Below are 19,523 nucleotides of genomic sequence, written 5' to 3' on the forward strand. Positions count from 1 at the left end.
CGTGTAGGTTCCTTCCAGTTCTTAAAAGATCGTAGATCAAAGTTATTTCATGAAAAAATGAAACGACTTTATCCCATACCCTCTTGACTGTGCGTGAGTACATCCTATTATCAAACCCGTGCCAAGAAGGCAATTCTTTATATGGAAGTGGAGACAACTTTAGCCATGTTTAGAAAAGAACCATTTGTTTCTGAAGAGCGCCTTTCTTGTATTGTAAGAGGCACATTATACCTTTGAGTTGTTCAGCTGGCATTAAACAAAGACGAGGGTGATGGCTTATGTGATAATGTCATATTTCAAGAATGATAAAGGGCCCTAACAACATACATGTTCTCTAGAGTAATGCTTTTTATAGACACATGTTTAAGCCCCTCATAGGCCATGTCAGGTGTGTGTGGAAGGAGTTTATTCAGTTGCTGGAGGTTGACCTACACAGCTTCTAAGGTCCCATAAAGCCTAAAATTCAAGTCTAAATTCATAAAAACAAGGCTTCCCTATGTAACAAAAAATTTAAAAATCTAGATGTTACAATTTTATAGCAATGATTACTATAACTGTCTAAAACATTTTTCCCCAAGCATAAGTGTATGTACAGGGGAAAAGGCCAGTTTTCTGTGGCTGGGCTTGGGTGGTAAGATATAGTGGCCTGCCACCAGCAATAAAAGTTTGACTTGGGTTGAGAAAAAAACAAAACAAAGCGAAAACAAACTCAAGTTTTGTCCATGGCATTTTACTATTTGTCTACAACGACATCTTAAAACACAATATATTGGGACCAGCGGATGGCGTAATGGTTATGTCATTGGACTCCCATATGGTCAGCTGAGGTTCGAGTCCCAGACCTTGGTGGCTTTTTCTGTCTGTCTTTCTCTGTGTTGCACATGTGCCCTTATAGCAAACAAACAAACAAACAAACAAAAAACAAAAACCCAAAACCAAAAAAAATTCTTAAAAACACCACAATATATTAATTACATTTATTTTTCAGACTGACACATTTTGTTGTCCAGAAGGTTGTTTTATTTGTGGAGTTCTCTTTGGAAAAAAGAGAGTGAGAGAGAGAGAAGAAGAAGAAAAGACAAGACAAACATAAGCATAGCTTAACTCTTCTTCACTCTCTACTCACAAGTTAAATTCATTATTTTAGGGGCTGGCAGGTGGCATGGTGGTTAAGGGTGCATGGCCAACTGTGATTCAAGTTCTGGACTTGTGGTTCCTCATCCTCTTTCTCTCTCTCTCACTCTGTTCCTTTCTAGTCAAATTAAAATAAAGTTAAATAAAATAATTTTAAAAATTCACTATTTGATTTTTCTAAGCACATTTTGTTGTATAGTATATGCTACACCATTTTAAGGATTCATTGAGATTCAGCCATCTTGTGTGGAGAGTATCTGCCAAGAAGTACCTTGCTATGTGAATTGGCCATGGAACAATCTAACCTGAGAGTCTCATAAACAGGAGCGATTCTTCAGTCCACTAGGAAAAGAACTGAACTCTTTTTAAAAGTTTTTATTACACAGTGTGTGTGCTCACCAGAGATAGAGAGGGAGAAAGTGAGAAATCGTTCCATCACCTCCTCGCCCCCAAGGGGGATGGCCATGCCACAATCCCTTCTCCATTCTCCTCTTGGGATTTTAGGCATGTGCATGTGCCTAGTGTGATTTTCAAGCTGCAGGGTCTGGGACTCAAACCATGAAGCCAGCCATGTGAGAACTAGTGCCTTATTCTCTATGCCACCTACTGAATTCTGTAATTGTTCTTATCTATGTTTCTTTCCAGTACTTGCCTCTCAGAAAGGACGCCAGTAAGAAACTAATACAATATTTCACAGCTCTGTGTGATGCTGTTCTAGCCCTTAACCTAAGCTTCATCGTTTTTTTTTTTTAAACTAGTCTTATCCTCCCTCCCCAATTGTAGGATCATATTCATATTTTCAACTCCAAAATGCAGGAAGAATTGGCCAATACAAGACTGAGAAGAGGTTGGAGTATTTAAAATTAGATTATATCTTTAACAACTCAGAATCACCCTTAAACTCCAATTCTGGAGACATGTTAGCAAAATACAGGCTCCCATCGGGATCTAAAATTATCTAGTGCGTAATAAATCCTTGCTGGGTCACCTACATGCCAAAATGGGAGATGGCAGGTATGATTAAAGATCTCAAGATGAGGCACTTTGGCAAAATCTGTCAGAGTCCATCTCATCTTGATGAAATTGAGTTTCAAAAATTAGAAAATCTTAATAGAAAAGTAACTTGTTAAAGGGTTCACTATACCTCAAGATAAGGAAATGAATTCTATCAGAAAGATAGATAATAATATAGATATATCAGCTATGACCTGCTGATAATAAGAGGCTGGGTGGTCTATAAATACATATATTTAGACCTTAAATTCCATTTTACTTAGTTAAGTTTTTAGATTTTTGCCATTGAGCATGTGCACTCTTCAGAGAGACAGAGGGAGAAAGAAAATGAGAAATCACCCCCTGATAGGATGGCCATGCTGCAATCCCTTCTCTTCCACTTTCCTCTTGGCATTTTGGGCATGCATGTACATGTGCCCAGTGTGATTTTCAAGCCACTGGGTCTGGGACTCGAACCATGGAGAGGCCAGGTTCCAGCTGCCTCAATATCTGTGCCACCTACTGGCCCCATTTTACTTTTTTAAGGATCATATAGTCTCTTTTCTCATATGTTGCCGCTAACAAATTGATGAAGGTGGGAGGAAGCAGGTAGGCTTGGCATCACTGCAATGTGCTAAATACGAGTGCAGTTCTGCCTTGAGATCTTTATTTTTTCATCTTTCCCTCATTTTCTCTATCAAAGAAGAAGCAATTAGAGGTGTTATTATTTACCAACAAACCTAGTGTGCCTGGCTGAGCCACCATCAGCGTGTAGACCCCTTCTAACTCCATGTATTATCTGTCCTGTCCTTCTTATCTTTGGCTCACTTATCCTAAAGAGTGGGACATCTTCCCTGACCATTGATCCCACAGAACTTTCAAGATCACTTATGCAACACAACAGCTGGGGATGGTGGCAGAATACCATCCTGAGGGTTGGTTCCCAGGACTGGCCCCGACAATGTTAGAAAATGCACGGTTTCTCTTTAGGGCCTGCAGTTCCTTCCATTCCATTGTCAGCTAATTCTCAAGCAGCTGGCTGTGCCTCAGGTGGCTGGCTCTGTGTGAAGGAATTGCCTTCGCGAATATTCAGTGTTTGACTCTTTCTCCTCTTTAGCAGGTTTTAGGCTCAAACTCTACATTCCTTTCAGTTAAGAGTGTAGGACAGGACTGGATGATGGCCAAGTGGTAAAGAGTGGTGCTCTGTGAGGCTGACCCAGATGGGGAGGTTCCAGGTTTGTGCTGGACACTTCCCCATGGCCAGGGGTGGCTGAAGCTAGGGGCGGATCCTGGCACGGGAATCTCGGTGTGGGTGCTGTTTCTCTGTCTCTCTTGCTCATGGAGAAAATAAATAAATATGATAAATCTTTAAAAAAATTAACTCTAGGGTAAAAACCGAATAAACTTGTTCCGTCTAAAGATTATAGTACTCAGAATGTTTCTTCTCCTGGGGAAGTAGCATTTTAACTGAACAGAAAGCTTTAATCCGAAGTAATTTGTCATGACCTTTGTACTAATCAGGAAGAAGCCATCCCTGACCTCTCAGGAGTCCTGCCGCATAGGCAGCGTCCTATCTCAGCACGAGAAAGGCTGGGAGGCCTTCCGAGCATCTGGAGGCAGTGGGCTACTGCACTAACTCTGACAAGAGCCATCGCTTTTCTAAGTAGCTCTATGGACGATTGAATGAGCCAACTTAAAAAAAAAAATCATTTTTGCGAGAGATTTTTGCTATTGGGCATGTGTACTTACGAGAGAGACAGAGAGGCAGAAAGTGAGACATCATCCCTCCAGGGGGATGGCCATGCCACAATCCCTTCTCCTTTGGGCATGCACGCACACGCACACGCACCTGGCATGAGTTTTAAGCCACCAAGTCCAGGATTCAAACCATGGTCAACTACATGTGATGTAACCATTATGCCATCTGATGGCCCCATCTAAGTTTGTTTTGATTTATATATTTGTTTTTGAGACTACTGTGCCAACTTCTTCTTTTTTTTTTTTTTTTTACGTAGTTTTTTTTTTTTTTTTTGAAGTTTTCACTATAGGGCGCATGCACTCGCCAGACAGACAGAGAGAGACATAGAGACAGAAAGCGAGAAAGCACCCCCCAGTGGGGATGGTCACGCCGCAATCCCTTCTCCATTCTCCTCTCGGGATCTTGGGCACGCACGCACACACGTCCAGCGTGAGTTTTAAGCCACCGGGTCCAGGACGCGAACCGTGGTCGTCTACATGGGAGTCCAGCGACATAGCCATTACGCTAACTGCTGGTTCCCCCAACTTCTTTTTTTGTGTTACTTTATTTAAATCTTTGAGAACTTCTATAAGATACATACACTTATGTTATTCTGTACCTACAAGGAGCCTTCAAGAAGTTGATGGAAAAATGTGTGTTATCAGAAAACTGCATGGATTTTGATATTTTTTGGTGTGTACCAAAATAAAATTGTATTTTAATTCCACTTTTTTTTTCAAATAAACCTTTTGGAGTACCTTCACATTTTTTTACACAGAAAAAAACCCAGAGGCTTATGAATACAAGTAGGAAACTTGAAGGGCAAATTCAGGAAGTGACAATCCCAGAGAAGCACTCTAAAGCATAAATGATAACTATATCTTTGGTTCATTTTTGTTTGGTATATTAAAAAACTACATGCTGGGACTATCTAATCAGTTTAGTAGAAATACTTGTTTCAAAAAGGATATTAAAGTTATATTTCTGTATTCGAAGCCTTGGGAGCTGCTCAATAGAAGATTTAAATCTTTTTCTTAATTAGATTTTTTTAGTATCTCACAATTGAGATTTGATTCAATTTCAGGTTCTTTTTTTATTTTTTAATCTTTAGAAAGCAGACATAGTCAGATAAGGCTCCGATTATTACATTAATTTAGTTTATTAGATAGCATTTCCTCAAGGGAAAATCCTTTATTTTTTGTAATTGAGAGGCAGAGACAGATAATCACCATGAGAACATAATGCAAACTCTTTTCCTAGAGTTAACTTAATCAGAGCATGCCAGAATGGGAATTAAAGAAGGATACCAAATAAGATCTGAGTGAAGACCTTAAAAGCGGATGTTCTAGCACCTACTGGATTAGATACACTCGTTTCAAGTGGTGGGCACTATTTTTATGTTCTTCCATCTAGGATAAAAAGCCAATAGACTTGTTCCTGCTAAAGATTATAATACACAGAATGTGTCTGGTCTCCTCCTGGGGAAATTGTATCTTAACTGTAAATAAAGCTTTAATCCAATGTAATTTGTAATGACCTTTGTAATAATAATGAAGAAAGTTAATGAGAAGTTTAGCGATTTAAACTTTTAAATTACTTCCTAGACATGTGGCAGAAGTCTATCACGAGAACAAAAAAAGTGAACTCAGTGTAGATTTAGCCAAATCCTTCCTGATGAGAACATATTTGTCTTTTTAAGAAGATATGCTCTTAAGCATATTTGTTTTTATTTTCTGGATGTGAGAAAATGAGGATAATATAAATGAATACCAGAGTATAAACCAGACAACTGCTTCACCTGGTGACTTGTAATTTTTATATTTGTCTCCTCCTCCTCTTGGAAGGCACCTCCCACCCATCATTTAGAAGGAAATACAGTGCAATATCATTAACTCTAAAGTCCATACCTGTGGTTCTGATTCTAGGTTGATTTTGAAAGGATGAGCTCTCCCTTCTTCAGATACCTGTGGAGACCATAAGCGGGTTTCCGCCCTGCAAGGTAAACACAAAGTTCATAAACTCCTAATTCTTTTTTTAAAATATATTTTCTTTTCTTTTAATTTATTTTATATATTCAATTGCTATGCATCTCTTAGGTTGTAAAGTGACTTTTCCAGCATGAATCCATTTCACACCAGTCCACTCGGGGATACTATACACGTTATCATTAGCAGATTATAATTATTTCTGTGTCCTATAAATGTTTCGCCTCTTTATTTTTCTCCTTAAGGTCTTTCCTTACTCTCTTCCTTCTCCCACCCTCTTCCCATACGGTATGCTTCTGGTCTTAGTATACTTCAATTTTCCATTCTGTATATGAAAATACTAGTAGCCCTGTTATTTAAACACAAGCAATAGTTCGTCTTATTGTTCTATATTTCTCCATCACATTTGTCATGCCTTTTAAAGATCTTTCTGGGGAATCTAGAATTGATCAGAACTGCCCAGAGTATATTGTGCAGCTTTTAGAGAAAGTAATTCTCTATCGCATGTGGAAGACAGTACAAGAGAGGGGGATGCTGGAGGCCTCCCCTGCAGGTGACCATAGGCAAACTCCTTAGGTCCCCCTACTTCCTACTCTACCCAGGCTGCCCAGGAGCCAGTGGGTGGTCTGCCAGGTAGATTTGCTGTCATCATCAAGGAAATGTGTCTTGCCCCACCCTTCTCATACATCTCCCTGGGACCATGTGGCTCCTACAGGACTTGGTACTTGGCAAGAACACACTTATACATAGAGAAGGAGGCTGTTTCATACCATGAAATACACATTGGTTGATTAACTGAGCCCTTCCTTACCACAGCAGGGAAAATTGTGAATACAATAGCAACAGGATAAATGCACTGACCACACCCCTATAACAGGTCAGTACTTTCATGATACCATTTTAGATCAGGGCTCTGATAGAGATCAAGTTCAATTTCTTAGTTTTTTTTTTATCTTACACATTCATGTGCACATGTATGCTTGTAACTCATAAATCTTTTCAACCAAATCCTGTGCAAAACAGTCAAAGGCATATAGGATATTAGTTATGTCACTAGACTCCCACATAGTTGACTGTGGTTTGAGTCCTGGATCCGGTGGTTTAAAACTCACGCTGGGTACATGTATGCGTGTGCCCAAAATCCTGAGAAGAGAGTGGAGGAGAAGGGATTGCTGTGTGGCCATCCCCCCTGGAGGGTGATGTCTCACTTTCTGTCTTTCTGTCTTCTCTGTATCGCTCTGGCAAGTGCACATGGCCTATAGCAAAAATCTCTCAAGAGAGAGATTTTTGAAGAAATTTTTGAGAGATGTTTTTAAGGGAAAAAAATTATTTTAGGAGATTCTCTTTATTTCATTCCATTCTGTATCATGATGAGAACAGCAGTACAGCTACTCATGCTTCTCCGTGTTTATGTGGTTCTATTTTTATAGTCAATTAACTGTGTTAAGTACAAGAAAAAAATTCTTTTGGCCTCTTCCGTATTTTGACATTCCAGGAAATTATTTTTATAAACAGTCTGTCAACAACTACCAGATTGACAGACTTTAGTGAAGAACAAACTGAAGAAAAAGTCTGTCCACATTCTAGGTCCCATGACACTACTTCTCCCTGGGAGGCTGAAACCATTTATAGTGCTGGCTCAGGTTTGCCTGCAAAACAGATCAAATTTTAACACCGGTAATTACGGAGCACCTGTCAATTTTGAGGCACAGCTGGTGTGCTGCTGCTTTAATCCTGTCCTGTGCATCTGCATGAGTCATGGACTCTGTACCAAAGCCATCGATAGCCAGGATGACATCGCCAGGACACAGGTTGGCAGCTGCCGCCTTGCTTCCTGGAGTAATCTGGAAGAAATCATGACACCAATTAGAAACTAACACCCTGCAATGCCTTGAGGTTTGTGCTTCGCATTCGTATTTTAGCATGGTAACTTTTTTGTTGTGCTAGAAGGCATGTGTGGTCACCAGAAAGAGGTAGAAAGACAGGGAGAGAAGAAACCATGGGGAAAGGTCATGCTGCAATCCCTTCTCCATCTCTCCTTCCTTTTGGGATTTTGGATGGGTATGGACAGGGGCCTGGTGTGTTTCTCAAGCTTCTGGATTCAGGACTCCAACATTGGGATAGCCATGTGGGATCAGTAGCCTTAACCTCCAGCCATACTGCCTGCCCAAGCAAAGTAACTTTTTTTTTTTCTTCAAATTTTGGCTATGGGGAAGGAGAGAGAGACAGAGACAAGGAGAAACAGAGAAGTGAGAAAACACTCCCAGGGGGATGGCCATGCCACAATCCCTTCTTCTCCATTCTCTGCTTGGGATTTTAAGCATGCACACACATTCCTGGCAAGCCTCTCAAGCTGCCCAGTCTGGGACTCAAACTGTGCAGTTGCCATGTGGGATTCTGCCATCTTAACCACCATGGTAGCAGTTTTAATGTTTCATTGGGCAGGAAATCTTAAACTTGACTTAAAATAATTCTCAGTTGATCAATTATGTTAGCATTATTTCCGATCAGGTTAAATAATTTTGTTTCTTACTAACCACACTTTATTGATCATTGCACCTATTAATCTCTTCTAAAACATTTATAACCCCCTGGCTGAAAAATATTTTCTCTGTTTTAAATAAATAATTTGTTTTTTAGTTTAGTTCTTTTTTTTTTTTGGTCACTCAGAACTCTATATAGAGAGTAGGGTTTTATTATAATTAGGCAACTTTTATATTTGAATTTAAACTGCTTTGGTGTCCCTATAATTTCCCATCTTCAAAACTCATATGAATAGCTTGCAATAAACTGAATGTTTATGTCATCCTCAAATTCATATGTTGAGATTCTAACCCCTACTGTGATAGTATTTGGAGGTATGGCCTTGGGAAATCAGTTAAATCAGGAGTACGAAGTTCTCATGAAGAGGATTAGTACTCTTATAAAAGAGACCCCAGATGGAGTTCTTAGCTGTCTCTCTACTATGCGAAGAAATAACAAGAAGTTAACTGTCTGTAAGTCTTAAGAGGGCCCTCACCAGAATCTGACCATGGTGGTACTCTGATCTCAGATGTCTAGCCTCCATTACCGTGAGAAATAAATTTCCATTGTTTGTAACCCAACCAGGCCATTGCATTTTCTATAATATAATAGCTTGAATTAAGACAGGGTGCCTACAGTATAAAAATCTGGACACAGAATCAATTCTGTACTCACAAGAAGAAGCCAAACAATATACAACCTACAGCTTTTTTGACTTCTTCGGAGAGCTGAAATTGTAGGGAGTGAACCTAAAATCTAAGGAAAGATAGATACCTCCAAGGAAATACAAAATGTGAGGATGTAGCAGAGCATAGAGAAAAATGTAAACACTACTAGCTATTAAGAAAAATTCAGGTAAAATTATTAATGAGTTGTTAAAGGTTAAGGCTGAGTTAGTGTGAGTGTGTAGCACTCCTGGGAACCACAGATACAGGGAATATGTATTGGTAGTCTCTTCTCCATGAAAGAACAAATGGAACAGACAGAAAACAACAAGATGGAAGTTTTTAATTAAGTCATGTATGTAATTATAATAAATGTAAATGGTCTAAACATACTAGTTAAAAAACAGAGTGTCAAACTGGGTTAAAATACAAAATCCTATTTTATGCTCTTTATAAGAAATTCACATTTTTTTGGGGGGGGAGAAGAGTAGAAGGATAAAAGGACTATATAAGGATATGGTAAGATATGTTTTTTATATTTTGAAAGTTTAAAATAGAAAATTTCAAGTTATTACTATGTTGAGTATCCAGTTAGATGATTCTTTTGATCCTTATGCATTCTCTTGATTTTTTCTGGATAATTTCAACTCTTTATCTCTGCTACACCTCACATAGGTCTTATCCTGTCAACTTATCTAATATTATCTTATACCATTCCTGCTTCTCTTCATTCATGGTGCTGTATTTATTCTGTTTTCCTTTTAGTTCCTCATGTAGGCCAAGTTTGTAACCTCTTTGGAGCTTCAGATACATTGCTCTTTCTGTCTGAAGTCCTCCTCTCCACTTTTTATCTGGTGGCTCCTTCTCATCCTCTGAATCTAGGGTCAAATTTTATGTTCTCAAAGAAAGTTCCCTAAACATTTGAAGTAACTGCTCCAGTCTCTTTCCACACCATTCTTCATCTTTATACCCTAATTATCCTCATGAAATCTATTTGACTAATATGTTTACTTGTGTATTATCTGTCTTTCCAACTATACTAGAAGCTCTTGAAGACATCTATCATATTACATATATTTCTAATGCTTCATAATGTATAAGCTTGTGTTTAGAATGATTGAATAATTGAAGAAGGAAAAAAAAGGAAATTTAAATCAATACTTATAAAACAAAAAGTGCTAGTCCTTACATTCCCCCAAATAATGGCTATTAATATCTACCTATCATTGTTATATTTGGAGGTTCCCATTATTTAGAATAAACTAGAGTATTCCTGATGTTTTCCTTGAGGATAAGCCATTAATTCATTTTTTCCCTTTGTTTATCCTAGCTATTGATTTAACTTTGTGGGTTTAACGGAGATTCAAGTTCGCCTAAATAAATAAAAGTGCTCAAATAATAAATTCTCATGTGTCCTTGATCTTTAATCTTATCACTAAAATGTTTATTGCACTAATTTTCTTTCTATAATCATGGCACTGTGGTGATAATGATAATTTCTTTTTAAAAATTATTTATTTATTTAATTTTATTTTTTATTATTATTTATTTTTAATTCAACCAGAGAGAGACAGAGAGAGAGAGAGAAAGGGAAAAGAGGAAACAAGCCACCAGGTCTGGGACTCAAACCATGGGATTGGCCATGTTGGAGTGCAGAGCCTGTTTACCACCACACCACCTACTAGCTCCTAGATAATGGTAATTTCTAATAGGAATTGTTGATAGGGGCTGAATGGAGACAGCTGGGATATAATAAATCTTTGCTTTTGTGGGACATTTCATAGCTGTTTTTTATTTAGAAATTCTCTCAGACCCAGAACTGTTAGAAGAACAAAAGCTTCCATCCAAAAATGACTTGTAGGGATAAAAACACCTTAAACTTTAAATTTTATCTGGCTATAATTTGGTAAAATTAGTATTTTCTATTTTTAAACTTTGCTTTTCTTTGAGTTAAAACATGAAGCTCAGTGTGTTTGCTTTTAAAGCCTCACTTAGCTTTTCTGATATACTTTTATAGACACAGGTTATATAACACTCAATCCTTATTTAGTAAAACCTAGCATGCTTTTTAAGTACTGGCTAGAATGAGTAGAAGGTAGGGTTATGTGTGTATGTGTCCACAACATTTTAAACAGAGACTTCTGAACTTAGATTTTGAATATTAAGTTTAATAGATATTTTATATCTAGATATTGAACTTAGATATTGAATATTTAACTTGAGGATCTTCTATATTGCATATTTCTAATATTTATTAATAGTATTACTACAAAAGTTAATAATACATCTTAAATTTATGGAAAATGTTATATTTGCAAAGTTCTTTCTCGTACCTTTAATTAATACAATAACTCCTCAGATGGGCTGGACAAACAAGGCTGTTTCTGTTTTTCAGAGAAGCAGTGTTAACTGATCCATGGCTTCCTAGTAAGTTGGGAGCAGCTGTCAGCAGCTATTTCAATAGTCAACTAGGGAAGGTGGTTGACAGTGATGGTCAGAAGCCACTTCTAACTTTGTATTCAATCTGGTAATTGCTGTCTTGGGATCTCCAAGAAGAAGTTGATAAGAAAGACAGAGGATTTATAGAGAGAGATGAAGGGGCATGTTGGCACCCACTCTATGGCAAAAAAAAAAAACACAAAAAACCCCCCAAAAAACAAAAACAACTACTGGAGGCTGGAGGATTATGGCATTGAGTAGAGAGAGGGATGAAGAAGGAGAAAACGTGATGTCCTTATTCATCCTAGTTTTCAAGTTCAGCTAGGCTAGTGTCCAGAAAATGACGGCTAAATTTAAACTATCTGTATAATCATAAGAATCTATTATTTTCCAGTGTTTCTTTATATCATAATACTATTCTTATGTTACTACTTTATATTATTGCTCACAGTTATTATTACTATGTTTTTCCAAAGAAGAGGAGAGATAGATAAAATGAGGCATAGACTTTTCAATGGATAGTTTATTATGTAGGCTCATGAGAGTCTGAAATATTGAAAGTAATAGAGGACCAGCAGGTGGCGTGATGGTTAAGGTGGTGTGGTGGATTTCACATGGCCAGACACAGTTTGAGTCCCTACCCAGCAGCTTAAAATCAGGCCGTTCGGACCAGCGGATTTCATAATGGTTAGGTCACTGGATTCACACATAGTTGACTGTGGTTTGAGTCCTGCACCCAGTGGCTTAAAACTCTCGCTGGGTATGTGTGCGTGCATGCTCCAAATCCCTAGAGGAGAATGGAAGAGAAAAGATTGCTGTGTGATCATCCACTCTAGGGGATGATTTCTCTCTTTCTGTCTCTTTGTTTCTCTCTGTCTCTCTGGTGAGCATACATGACCTTTAGCAAAAAATATCTCTACAAAAAAAAAAAATCACGCCATTTGCGTGCTTGCATGCATGCCCAAAATCCTGAGAGGAGAGTGGAGGAGAGTGCTGCATGGCCATCCGCCTTCGGGGTGGGGAGTGATTCCTCACTTTCCCTCTCTATGTCTCTGTCTCTCTTCAGTGTGCATACATGCTTTATCGCAAAAACCTAAAAAAAAAGTACTAAAAAGTACTAGGAAAATAATTAGACATAGCACTACAGTTAGTCACTTGTTCTCAAACTTGTCTGGTTATAAGAATCACTTAAGAAGGCCAGCAGGTGGCATGGTGGTTAAGGTGCTGGACACTCCTCTGTGGCCGATTACGGTTTGAGTCCCAGACCTGGTGGCTTGCTTTCTCACTTTCCCTCTCTTCCTCTTTCTCTTTCTGGTCAAATTAAAATAAATGAATCAATCAATAAAATAAAATAAATAATTATTAAAAAAAAAAAAGAAGAATCACTTAGGGTCCTTTTTTAAACATAAGCGCCCTGGTTCTCCCCCAGATGCCTGGGATAATCTCTAGGAGAGAGCCAGGAAATTTGTGTTTTTAACAAGTGAGAAGAGCCTCAGAGGATTTCTCTTATTCACATCAACCTCTTACATGGGTCCACTTAGGACAAAAAAAAAAAAAAAAAAAAACTAATTTAAAACACATTTAAAGTATCTGGAGTATCCTATTTACTGTGAGAGATAAAAGGGAAGTCCAAGATACAGTCCTGATACGATTTTTATGTTACAAATAAAAACGATTGAAATAGTATGGAGCAAGAAAGTATACTGAGAGGCGGCACTGCAGGCATGATCCGGCTCATGAGAAGCCCCACTGTTCAGCTGCTCCTCACTGCTTAGCAAATAAACCCACATGTTCCAACTGGCACCTGGCCCACCAGCACCTGGCTGCAAAGGCCATTTCTAGAGACATGCTCTGTGCCAGTTACGCCAGGATCTCTGCAAATGGCACGTGGACATGGGTGTTTTCATAAGTAATCTGGGTGATTCTAACGTGCACTCAGGAATAGGAACTATTGTTGTATTGTTAGTATTGTATTATTATGGAGAACCCTTATGTAATTCTTAAGACACTTTTGTAAAATAGTTCTTTCTCTCTCACTTTTTTTTTTTTAGGTTATTGAGATAGGGTGCATGCACTCGCTGAAGAGAGACAGAGAGAGAGACAGAGAGAGGGAAAGTAAGAAATCACCACCCCACGGGGGAGGGAGAGAATGGCCAAGCTGCAATCCCTTCTCCTCCATTTTCCTCTTGGGATTTTGGACACACGCACACGTGCACATGCCTGGTGTGATTTTCTTTTAAAGAGTTTTTCTTTTCCTTAAGAATTACTTTATTTAACTTTATTCATTCATTTACTTATTTTAATTTGACTAGAGAGGAACAGAGCCAGAAAGAGAAAAGGAGAGAAAGAGAGAAGGCAAACTGCCAGGTCTGGGACTCGAACCATGGTCGGCCATATGGGAGTCCAGTGCCCTTAACCACCACTCCATCTGCTGGCCCAGTGGTGTGATTTTTCAAGTTGTTGGGCCTGGGACTTGAATTCCTGTTGACCATGTGGGAGTCCAGTGCCTTCTACTGGCCCCCAGAAAAAGTTAATTTTATTAATACTCATCATCAATGCAGAATGGTGTTTGAAATAACTTCCTTCCCTCAGTTAGACAACGGAGACTTAGTTTTTTTTATACACAGCAAAGAATCCTTATTGTCCAGAGATTGCTTTCCTATACATCGTGTGTATAGCAACCAATTGCTAAATCTATTGAGATATCTAGTATTTAATTTACCTTACTTTTGATTTTTAAAAAATGACACAAGGATTTGCTTGGCAGATTACTGAATTGTGAACAAGTATGGGGTGAAGACCTTCTGTCCTAATTTTGTGAACTGTAATTTCAATTGATGGAGAGAGTTACATTTGTCACCCTCCCAGAAACCCTGCTTGGGACTTTTTTGTCTAGAAGCATGCTCTAGTCTGCATCCGTATAGTGTGAGGCCAGGAAGGGAGGGTCCAGCCTGCAGGAGGACTGAGATGGATTTAATGGACTTGAGGAAACACGTCTCATATATGGGACCTTTCATGCTTGTAAGTATAAATATTAGTATTTCAATGCTTTGCATCCTTAAGAACTTATTTAAAACAGAAAGATAAACTAATCATAAAACACTCCTTACTTAACTTTTATTTAGAAATATTTTTGAAAACACAATCACTACCTACTTATAAAAAAAGCCATGTAAAAAGTGAACTATTTAATCAATCATTCATCTTTAGTCTGTATTTCTTCTTTTTTTTTTTTTGAGAGTTTTTTTGCTATAGGGCGTGTGTGCTCACCAGAAAGACAGAGAGAGACAGAGATAGAAAGCGAGAAATCACCCCCCAGGGGGGATAGCCACGCCACAATCCCTTCTCCTTCATTCTCCTTTCGGGATCTTGGGCATGCACGCACATGCGCCCATGAGTTTAAGCCAGTGGGTCTGGGACTCGAACCGTGATCGGCTACATGGGAGTTTAGCGACATAGCCATTATGCTAACTGCTGGTCCCTGTCTGTATTTATTCTGTAAGATGTACTAGACACTGTGGTGGACATCAGGTAGCCCCAAATTAGACCATTTCCACCCTTCAAGGAGCCTGCAATCTGGTGGAATACAGATGTATGCAAACATCCGAAGTGCAAGGCATGGTATAAGAAGAGGTCAAAGGCCAAAAGCCATGGTAACAAAGGATGAAATGATTGCTATTAGAAGACTGGGGGGATGACATTTGAATGGATTTTCCCAGGCATAGAGAACAGAGACTTGGTGTGGGGAAAACTCTTCTGGGGGAAAGTGGAACCAGGCGCGAAGACGTGTTGAGGAAACCACATGTAGTCTACAGTACTGGCACCACTGCCTGGGTATGGGGTGAGAGGAAGAAAGGGAGCGAGAAAGAGAGAGAGGGAGGAAATAAAGTCAGAAACTCAAGTGGGGATGATAGATATTGAAAGCCGTGAGCGCCAGGCTAAAGGTCATGAATTTTATTCTCTATAAGCTAATGATGCCATTGAAGGATTTTTTGGGATGGGAGAGACAAGAGCAACTTTGCATTTTCCAAAGGAACTGGTAAGAATACGCAGGGCGAACTGGAGAAGGAGACAAATGTCTAAGTGTGAGGTTATGAAATATTGCCTAGAGACAATGGTAGGCAAAACAAAAAGTGGTAGATCTTGAAGGCATAAAGTCAGCAAGACCAGTGATGAAATGGATGCTATTTAGAAATACCAGACTAGGCCCAGTGGTGGCACAGCAGCAAAGTGATCTGCAGCTGGAAGCTGAGTGGTCAGCCCAGAGGTCAGATGCCTCCTGGGTGGGCCTGAAAACACGCTGGACTCATGGGCACGGGAGCAAGTGCCTGAAAAACTGGAGGTCTGGGGAAGGGGGTGATGGCATGGCAATATTCTGTTGAGGGTCTCTTCCTCTCTTGTACATGTGAAAAAATAAAAGCTTAAAATAAGTGAAATGTTGTGGATGTGTGGACTTCAGAAAGCAGGCACTGGAAGTAGAAGGGCCTGGCATTAAATCCTATCCCAACGCTTATGCTCCCCGGAAGGTTAATAAACCTTTGGTACCTTGTTCTCCTCATCTGCTAAAGGGGATGTGACCACTACTAGAATTATTGTGAGATTTAAGTGAGGGCGTAAGGGCTTAGAAGAATGCATGTCAAGTAAAAGAATATAACACATATTATTCAACCTGATTCATAACGTTTAAAAATAACATAAAACATACACAGTGAAAAAATAATTCCATTGCTTCATAAAACACTAAATTTTTTTGTGTGTAATAACTTTTGGTCTTTTTCCAAATGATTTTCAGTATCCTTACAATTTTAGTGGACATATTTTCAATGAAGTGTTCACTAAGTTATAAAAGTTCAAGTGCATATGCATTTATTTATTCAATAAGAAGCTATTAAGTACATGGCTTTGGGGATATAAAACTGTTTAGTTTTATTACACTCCTGGAGATAAACCAATTGAAGAGAAAAGGCATACCCAAATGAAATAATCACATCTGGTCATGAACTGTTACTGAACCAAGTGTCAAAATAAGTGACACAAGCGAGACCAGTAGTTGGCGTAATGTCTATGTCGCTGAACTCCCATGTAGTCCACCGCGGTTCGAGTCCCAGACCTGGGGGCCTAAACTCATGTCGGGAGCATGCGTTTGCGTGCCCAAGATCCTGAGAGGAGAATGGCGTGGCCATCTCCCCAGGGCGGGTGGTTTCTTACTTTCTGTCTCTCTGTCTCTGACTTTCTGGTGAGCTCATGCACCCTATAGCAAAAACCTCTCCAGAAAAAAAGTGACACAAGCTAGTTATGAGTTAGAAATTCAAGGTAGAATGGGCTTCCCAAATAACAATTATTATTATAGCAAATACATTTATGAATAGCATCTGTAGTTCAACTCCAGAACATAAGTACTGCTTTAAAATAAAGGTCTATAACATCAATAACTCAAATTTCAAAAATATGATAAAGTATATTGACATGTTGCATAGTAACAGCAAAATATTTATTTTACAAATCCCTTGAAGGATGTTTTTGTGATAAAATTATTTCTTTAAGATTTAATATAAATGTGGGACCAGCAGTTAGTGTAATGGCTATGTCGCTGAACTCCCATGTAGTCGACCATGGTTCGAGTCCTGGACTCGGTGGCTTAAACTCACGCCGGGTGCGTGTGCGTGCTTGCCCAAGGGCCTGAGATGAGAATGGAGGAGAAGGGATTGCAGCGTGGCCATCCCCCCGGGGGGTGATTTTTCGCTTTTCGTCTCTCTGACTTTCTGGCGAGCGCACACACCCTATAGCAAAAACCTCTCAAAAAAAAAAAAAGATTTAATATAAATGTGATTTTTTTTTTAGTATTCAAACGCTTATTTCATTTAAAATAAACAAATGAAAACTATACTGCAGATACTAAAAATATTTCTTTGTGGAGATAATGGAAACTGTTTTCTTTAGTATATCTATAAAAGGAATAGCTTGGCCTGGATCTCTGAAGTATTTTTCTGCTTAATTTACTTAAGCACATTTTTAAGGGTATTTAAAATTTTATGTCTCATATAAAAACACATGTCAAATGTATTTATATGATTTTGAAAAATGTAAAACAAAGCTTGAAATGTTCCCTTGTATGCATTTATGTAATACATGTTTCAAAATATTTTTAAAAGGACATTGGCTTCTTTGTCTTATAGGCATATATAAAGAGAATAGAATTTAAAAGGTATTACCTTGTTCAAAATCTATATGAGTGATCAAATTATGAAGTGTACATTTATAAAATATGGTAGAAACAGTAGGAACAAGAGAAAGTATAATATTCTGAAAATAAAAGTAGAGCATTCTGAAAGTTTATGTCTTTAAATTAGGTTTAAAAGCTTTGTGGTGACTGAAATAACATTTTTCTATTAAGAAAAAGACTTGTGTTAGAAAAAAATCGAGTAGACCAAATAATGCTTTAGAATTAATTCTAGAAATTTACCGACAGGAGAGAAACCTTGAGGTTTCATTTTTACCCTTTTCCCCCCTAATTAGACAACAATCTGAAGAACACCAAGTAAGGAGAAAGCTCGACTGTACTAATTAAGTACTGTTTTCAGAGTTACTATGCTGAGCCGTTCCACTGGTCACCAGATAAACTAAATTATCTGGCACGTTTTCCTTGTCGTTTGAATTATAGATGGTGAACACTAAGCCAAGTTCCCTGCTTTGGAAAATAGTTGTTGAAAATGCCTGGAAACTCAGGGATACACATGAGTAATGTTTTCCCTGTCTGGGTTGATAGGAGCGGTTCTAACTTGACCAGCTCAGGTGTGCCCTGCGAACAGCGCCTGGCTGAAGTTTGCATCCAGACAAGCTCAGATGCGCGTCAAGCTCCAGGAAAGGTGGCAGTCCTCCCTCCCGCGTCCCTGGGACCCTCTCAGTTCCGCAGAGGGGAGACCGAGTGCAGAGGGTGCGCACACACTCCCCCAGCTTCTTTGAGCCCAGGGATCACGCAGGCAGCTGACCTCCCCTCGGAAAGCTGCTGGGGACATAGGGGCTGGGACTTGAGCTGACTTTGTTCCGCATCCCTCTAAATCCGGCCTTGCCAACTTGCTGTCGCCCCTCGCGTGGGAGCCTGAAGTCCAGGACCCACCAGCGCACTGTCTCGGTGGCCCTCCCCGGGGTCCTCCGGTCGCTCTCCCCTACCGGGATACCCACCGCGCCTCCCCCGACGCCCGCGTCTGGGAATGGAAGACACCTACCCTGGTGATGATCAAAGGCTGGTTGAAGTCTATGCCCCCCGAGAGTCGGAAGCCCCAGGGCGCAGGGCCCGGGAGGACCACGTTCTGGGGCATGGTACCTCCTGGTGCGGCCTTCCTCCGGCGGGGGTGCCTGGCTCCCTGCAAGTGCTGCGCAGCGAGGGGGGCCCTGCCCACCGCGAGTGTCCCCAGCAGCCCACTCCGCTCCCCGGCAGCGTCCTCACCCCGACCGAGGCGGGGGAGCTTTATCCCAACTCTGGAGTGACGTCATTGACCTCCCTCCTCCCCACTCCCTCCCACCTAGGAGAGCTCCAACTTTGGAAGTAAGAGCGCGCCAGACCCGCGGGACTTGAGGACGCGCACGGGCTGGGTGCAGCCTCCTGACCCCTCAGCGGCGGCTGCGGAGGAGGCTTCGGGTTACAACTTCCATCATGCTCTTAAAGTAACACCTGTCCCCGTCTTCCTTGGACTTGGAGCTTGGCGGTGCACTCTACTGAAAGCTAAAAGCAGTCAAACCACAGCCTCTTTACTTTCCGCTAAAATAAAGCACAGGCATCATCCAAACAACTAGTTACTTAGTAATTTGGGGGTGTGACTCCCGCCAAGTTGCTCTAACTTCTTAAGTCTCAGTTTCCATGTTGGTAAAATAGGGATAGTGGTGGTACCTACCTCTAGGTTCGCTGTGAGAATAAATGAGCTACTTTTGCGCGTGCGCTGCACAGTGAGTGCTCAATCAATAATAAGCTTTTCTGCATTTAAAAAATACGTACATATTTATATATACTTCTGGATATATACTATATACTTTGCTATGTACATAAAT

The 19,523-nt window shown here is 39.8% G+C and overlaps 1 protein-coding gene across 2 annotated transcripts in view; it reads right to left on the bottom strand.

The window, feature by feature from the left end:
* PDLIM3 (PDZ and LIM domain 3) overlaps positions 1 to 19,020 on the bottom strand; it is a 35,224-nt gene extending 16,204 nt beyond the window's left edge. Inside the window, exons 1-3 of one of the 2 annotated variants that reach the window (XM_006160461.3) lie at positions 18,704 to 19,020; positions 7,543 to 7,694; positions 5,773 to 5,857 (exon numbers count right to left, since the gene is read on the bottom strand). In XM_006160461.3, coding sequence (XP_006160523.1) covers positions 5,773 to 5,857; positions 7,543 to 7,694; positions 18,704 to 18,796 — 330 coding nt within the window. In that variant the 5' untranslated portion in view covers positions 18,797 to 19,020. The remainder of the gene's footprint in view (positions 1 to 5,772; positions 5,858 to 7,542; positions 7,695 to 18,703) is intronic. The other variant, XM_006160460.3, reaches the window with a different exon arrangement.
* Between the last annotated feature and the right edge of the window lie 503 nt (positions 19,021 to 19,523).

This window comes from Tupaia chinensis, unplaced genomic scaffold (assembly GCF_000334495.1).
Source record: "Tupaia chinensis unplaced genomic scaffold, TupChi_1.0 Scaffold000685_1, whole genome shotgun sequence".
NCBI classification, from domain to species: Eukaryota; Metazoa; Chordata; class Mammalia; order Scandentia; family Tupaiidae; genus Tupaia; species Tupaia belangeri.